We start from the raw sequence: 6,201 nt of genomic DNA on the forward strand, positions 1-6,201 counted from the left end.
GTATCTTTATATATAAAGCATAAAACTCTGGGTTGCTCTGGATACTTGACTTGTTACAATATCTCCCTTCACAGCTGCCACCATTAGATAGTTTCTGTTCAGCCTTAGTAATTACCTTGCCCTCCCTTCTGGTCTGTATATTCCCCAGCCAAAGACCAGGCCTTTGGTAAACCAAATAAGTATTTATTTACTAACAACAGGAAATAACAAGATTACTTTAGGAATGTTTCACAAGCGTATGGTTTCATATATGGTCACTCTTTATATTTCTGTTCATATATATACTCTTTCAATATCAGCCAAATACAACCCACACTTCCCTCAGAACTCTGCCAACCAACCCTCACCAAACAACCTCACTCCAACCAGCTCAACTTCTCCCCTTCATCACTCACAAACCTCCATTTATACCTTCAGCCAGCCAGCCACTCAGCCAATCATCATCCAGCACACTTCAGCTTCTCACCCATGTACTCCCCCTTTCTCTCTCAGTCAATTACCATACATCACCTAATAGACCCGCACTTACCATATTTACAGATGCTTAACCTACAGGAACATCACTGTGTGCACGTTTATTATATGTCCTACAAGGCTCCCTCCAACTCTGTGATTCCTCTGAGAAAGGAGATAACTTGCCATGGTGATCCATGCTTTGGTGATGTCCATGTTTGGTTGCTGTAAAAAATGGACTGCCTTCAAGTCGATCCCGACTTATGGCGACCCTACAAAGAGGGTTTTCATGGTAAGCAGTATTTAGAGGGGGTTTCCCATTGCCTTCCTCTGAGGCTGAGAGGCAGTGACTGGCCCAAGGTCACCCAGTGAGCTTTATGGCTGTGTGGGGATTCGAACCCTGATCTCCCAGGTCGTAGTGCAGCACCTTAACCACTACACCACACTGGCTCTCTTTGGTTGCTGTAAGACACTATTAATGTGGATGTTTCTGAACAGCAGGCAGCAGCTGACAAGGAACCACCATATTGAGCCGAGTCTGCCAAAGTATTCTTTGTTTCTTGGCACAATTAAAAGTACTTGTTTTTGACCTTTAAAATCCTGGGAGGGATCAGAGGATGCGAAGGGTTCCTTCTCTCATAGGAACTTGCCAATCCATTCAGCCCATCTTCAGAAATGCTTATGTGCCACCTATGCAGACCAAGTGGGTGGCAAACACGGACAGGGCCTTTTTAATAAGAGCACTCAGGGAGTTGAACACTCTCTCCAGAAATATTTGCCTGGCACCTGCTCTTCTCACATTTAGGGATGTGATGATTGACTGAGTCTTCATTAGCATCATAATTTTGAAAAGCATCAAGGTAATCATTATGGTTTGCTTGTTCTTTTAAAGAAATGCGTTTATATTGTTCATATGAGTATATTTTACAATTGATCCTAAGCTGCCCTGAGAAAATTTTGTGCAAAGGCAAGACAAATGTATTTTAAATAAAACATTTCTCATGTGGCTGAATTTAAGAAAATCTTGATCAGGGCAGTTCTGGCAACGTTCTTTGCAAGGCATTCATTGCGAGCCAGAAACATGCCCTTGAATCTGTACTAATAGTTTTCCTAATGCACCCTAGCTGCTACTGCCAAACACTTCCCCTAGTGAGGAACCAAGCTACTTATAATTACACCCATACAGTACTGATGTAATGAAACATTATCTACTGTAGAATGAAAAAACAAAACCAACTTATGCCCAAGACTGGGCAGGGGGTGGGAGAGGCTTCTATTTAGCATCCTCAAAGCCTCCAGATGACATACTTGTCCCACAGTCAGAAATTGGCTGGACTATTAAGTCAGAAATAATTATGCTAGGTTCCGGTTTGTTTCTAGGCATAATTTTACATGCTGGTTTTGACTATTACAGCCCTCAAGGATTTGGGCCCACTGGTGTAAGTCTTCCCTGGTATGAGCCTACTCACAAACTGAGACAGTTAAGTGGTGCTCTGATGTTAGATTTGGTACAAGTAGATGTCCCCTTATTGTGGGGATTTTGATAGCTATGTACTGTTAAGATCCTGTTGCCTGCTGTTGTGATTAGGGTTAGTTTTTAAGTAACTGCTGTTTTTTATGATTTGTAAACTGCTCTGAAGGCTTGTGGTGGGATACAATAAATGAATAAATGACTTAAATCTTTATTACCCAGAAAAGGATCTACATATCCTTGAATGTGTGAGGATGACTCAACTAGAGCACCCACTGCTAGATGCTTTTTCCCAAGTCCAATATTCCATTGGTTTTAGTCATATGAACATAGCTGCAGGGCAAGGTAGGCACCTTCAGCTCAAAAGGGTACATTAGAACAGATACCAGTTCATGCCACTTTATAGCAATTTGGAGAAAAGATTACATTTAGAAGCAAGGACTCTGTGGTCAAAAATCTGAGAAACACTGATACAGCATTACTGTAGAGAAGTTGTTCCCCAGTCACCATCACTATAATTATCCTGTATACTTATAGTGACCTCATTCTCCAAGTGCTGATTCTTGGTAGACAAAATGGAGGGTAAGAACAGACTTGGGGGGGGGGCGGGGCAAAAATAAAATTTAGAAAATAAACTCTAAGGTGGGAGGGATGAGAACTGAGAATGTTCAGTAGCTACAGAAAGCTCAATGCCTGCCCGTGTGCATGTGCAGATAGAATGGAATATCCTGGAAAAGGGGTTGGACTGGCTGACACCCTGAATGGGAACACCCCACTTATTCCTTCTCGTAATGAACTCCAGTGGTTGAGTGCCTGTCATTTTGGACGCAAAACAAGGTAACCCAAAAATCAGGCAGCGGCTTCTACATCCCCAGGGAATGACCTATGAATGCAGAAGTCTGAGAATTCAAAGAAAAATGTCACAAACCCCCACAAATTATCTGAAATTGATGTTAGCGTACACAATGCTCACAGCAGTTTACCCTATACAAAGGGTGGTGGAAGCTTCCAAAGGAACAAGTAATCATGCAGAGTCTGTGAGTCTGTTAAGCAAGTCTGTGGTTGAAACGCACCTTGAGACATGGAACGTTTGTATTTTGGTGTCCGTGTGTCCTCTGAAATCAACCCTCCCCACCCACCCCTACTGCCCCAGCAGTGAAAACAGAGGGCAGAAGAAGTCAGGGTACTGACCTTCTCACTTTAGTATCTTGGGAAGCCAGATTAAGGGTGGGGTGGGGGATGCCTTTCACATGCCCTAGACTGTGTGTCCCCTGTCCCTGCTAAATATGATAAAATGTTTTGGAGCTACCAGCCCTCTTGCGCTATATACCACAGCAGGGTTAGGGTTAGGCCTGGGTGGGGAGAAAGACGTGTGTCTTTTATCCTTTCCTCACAGCTGAAGCCCCCCCTCCTCCCCAGGACCAGCATTATCAGCTGGCTTAAGCCTGGAACAGGAGCAGGTACCAAAATAGAGCCATCCAAAACTAAGCTAGTGGTTTCTGTGTACTTCCCTTTTCCCACTACAAGGTCGCCATTACAAGCTGGCTGGAGCTCTGAATAAGAGCAATCCTGTTAGCAGTTCACAGTTCCTTCTGCTACAAAATATGATAGTTCTGTCCTGATCAGTAAGAGTTGTGTTTTACCAAGTCCTACCCACAGTTTGTTGTTGTTGTTGTGTGCCTTCAAGTTGACTACAACTTATGGTGACCCTATGAATCAGCGACCTCCAAGAGCATCTGTCGTGAACCACCCTGTTCAGATCTTGTAAGTTCAGGTCTGTCGCTTCCTTTATGGAATCAATCCATCTCTTGTTTGGCCTTCCACTTTTTCTGCTCCCCTCTGTTTTTCCCAGCAGTAGACCCATTGAAATTAATGAGCCTAAGTTAGTCATGTCTGTTCAGTGGGATGACTCTGAGTAGGACCACCAGTGAATACCACCATAAGGGTTTTGATGGATGCTCATCTTGAATGTGCATAGCACTCATTTTACAACAGCTGCACTGGTTCTCAATTCATTCCCAGGCACAATTCAAAGTGCTGCCCTGCCTGCTCCTTAGGATATGCAGATGTATGGCAGGCTCTCTCTCCCACCCCCAATGGCCAAAAAGGCAAATCGAATCCTAGTCTGTATTAACTAGGGCGGTGAACACACTCCTTAACCTGCCCAAGGCCAAACCTGGGATGAGCTGGATTTGGCCCCAAATCGATTCAGAGGTTCAAACGACAAGAAAGGGGATTCTGACTGAACATTGGGAAGAAGTGCCTGTTGGTGGAGGAGGCTTCCCTGGAAGGTGGCGATTTCAAGTAGATGCTGCAGCAGCAGATTTACAAGAAAGGAGAAGAAAAACGATTTTAACTGAATATTAGACAGGACATCCCTACGATACAAGCTGCCAGCCGAAGAGAGATGGGGACGCGGTTCGCCTGTCCCCAAAGGCCTCGGGGCAACGCCAACCCTGCAGAGCACCCTCGGCATGCCTCTTCCGCCCCCAAGACTCCGCGGAGCAAGCAACGGGCATCCCAACAGCCCCCGCGGCTTATTCTGGCTTGACGGAAAGTTCTAGGAAGTCCAAGGTCTCGGCCGCGCCTATGGAGCGTCTCCGCCCTCACCTGGACTCCCTCACAGCCCGCGCGGAGAGAAAGGGAGGGCCGGAGGAGCTTCAGGAGAGGCCGCCGCCCGCTGGGCTTTGGACGGGGCGGCCCCGATCGGCCCTTTCCTCGTCACTAGCCTCCTCAGACGGGGAGGGCAGCCCGAGAGAGCGCCGCACCGCGGAGGTGGCAGGGCGAGGGCCGCGTGACGTTTTGGCTCAGCCCGGGCGCCTCCTCGCCGCCTGGAAGAGCGCATCCCGCCGCCTCCCCCGCACGATTCGCGGCCCCCGTCCCCGCACAACCCAAAGAGAGCCACAGGCCAGCACAGCTAGTCCGCCGGGCGAGCGGGAAAAGACACCGCCCTTTTTATTAGCGGGTGCTACGCCAGGGGACGCTCGCAGCCCCGCCCAGGGGACGGGAGGAGGCACCGCGGGCCCCAGTCCTTCTTGGCCACGCTCACTGCCCGTCTTTGGTACCGTCTTTCCTTACTGGATGGCTGTCACTCAAGGGCGCCGCCCCTTGTCCTTTCCGCCACGCTCATTGGACCAACTGGAGACTTTGGCGCGCTCCGCCTCCTCCTTCAGTTCGCGGAGAAAGTTGTCTCGCAGGCGTAGTCCGCGCGTTAGAGCCGTGGCCGTGAGGCGAGCGGCCGCCCGGATAGGTCGCGCCTCCGCCAGGCGGTCCAGGAGCTGGTGGTTATTAAGCATAGCGAGCAGGAGCCGGCGCAGGACCATCCTCGTCGCGATAGCCAAGGCGGCCTCCGTGGACCGATATCTCTAAGCTGAAGAGGGACGCCCCGTGACAGTATCCTGCCCGGCGATTGGCGGAATAGTAGATAATGGGGCGGGAACTGGCTTCTATGCGGGTCACGTGCTGACCCTTTGTCGTTGTGGTTGGCCTGCAGCTAGAGATCGCGCATGCTCAGTGAGAACGGCGAGAGTTTTCAGCCTCCCTATAGATTTTCAGGCTCTCTGGCAGGAGCAGTTTCCGGTTTCCCTAGAACTCTTTTTCCTGCAGCGGAAGTGAGCGGAGCTGAGGGCGAGGCCTCCGCTTTTCTTCGGCCTTCTCCGCGTTGGCGCCCGAGGGCCTTCAGAGTCGCGCATGGCCTGGCCTGGCCGGTCGCCGGAGCGCCCTTGGCAGGGGCAAGTCCCCCCAGGCTAGGATCCCCCCATACGTAGCATACGTTGCTCACCTACATTCATTTTTCATTTTCATTCATTTTATTAAATTTATATACCGCCCATAGCCGAAGCTCCCAGGGTGGTTCACAACAGCATAAAATACAATAAAACACATATTTAAAACAGTTTTTTTAAAAGCTTAAAATTTTAAATTTAAAAACAAACATTTTTACACATACTAAAATGCCTGGGAAAAGAGGAAAGTTTTAACCTGGCGCCGAAAAGATAGTAATGTTGGCGCCAGGCGTACCTCGTCAGGAAGACTATTCCATAATTCGGGGGCCGCCACTGAGAAGGCCCTCTTTCTTGTTGCCACCCTCCGAGTCTTCCTCTGAGTAGGCACCCGGAGGAGGGCCTTCGATGCTGAGCGTAGCGTACGGGTAGGTTCATATCGGGAGAGGTGTTCCATCAGGTATCGTGGTCCCGCGCCGTATAAGGCTTTATAGGTTAAAACCAGCACCTTGAACCGGGCCCGGAAACATAGGCAGCCAATGCAAGCGGGCCAGA

General features: G+C 48.8%; 1 protein-coding gene across 1 annotated transcript; it reads right to left on the reverse strand.

The window, feature by feature from the left end:
* Positions 1-4,840: 4,840 nt before the first annotated feature.
* On the reverse strand, positions 4,841-5,349 carry NCBP2AS2 (NCBP2 antisense 2 (head to head)). Its single transcript, XM_061637674.1, has one exon. It carries the CDS (start codon positions 5,245-5,247, stop codon positions 5,017-5,019), a length of 231 nt encoding a protein of 76 aa, XP_061493658.1. The 5' UTR covers positions 5,248-5,349; the 3' UTR covers positions 4,841-5,016.
* Between the last annotated feature and the right edge of the window lie 852 nt (positions 5,350-6,201).

The sequence above is a fragment of the Rhineura floridana genome, chromosome 7 (assembly GCF_030035675.1).
Source record: "Rhineura floridana isolate rRhiFlo1 chromosome 7, rRhiFlo1.hap2, whole genome shotgun sequence".
Classification (NCBI taxonomy): domain Eukaryota; kingdom Metazoa; phylum Chordata; class Lepidosauria; order Squamata; family Rhineuridae; genus Rhineura; species Rhineura floridana.

Bases quoted from the DNA above. Each gene is read 5' to 3' on its own strand.
- NCBP2AS2 (XM_061637674.1), bottom strand. From the start codon at position 5,247: ATGGTCCTGCGCCGGCTCCTGCTCGCTATGCTTAATAACCACCAGCTC.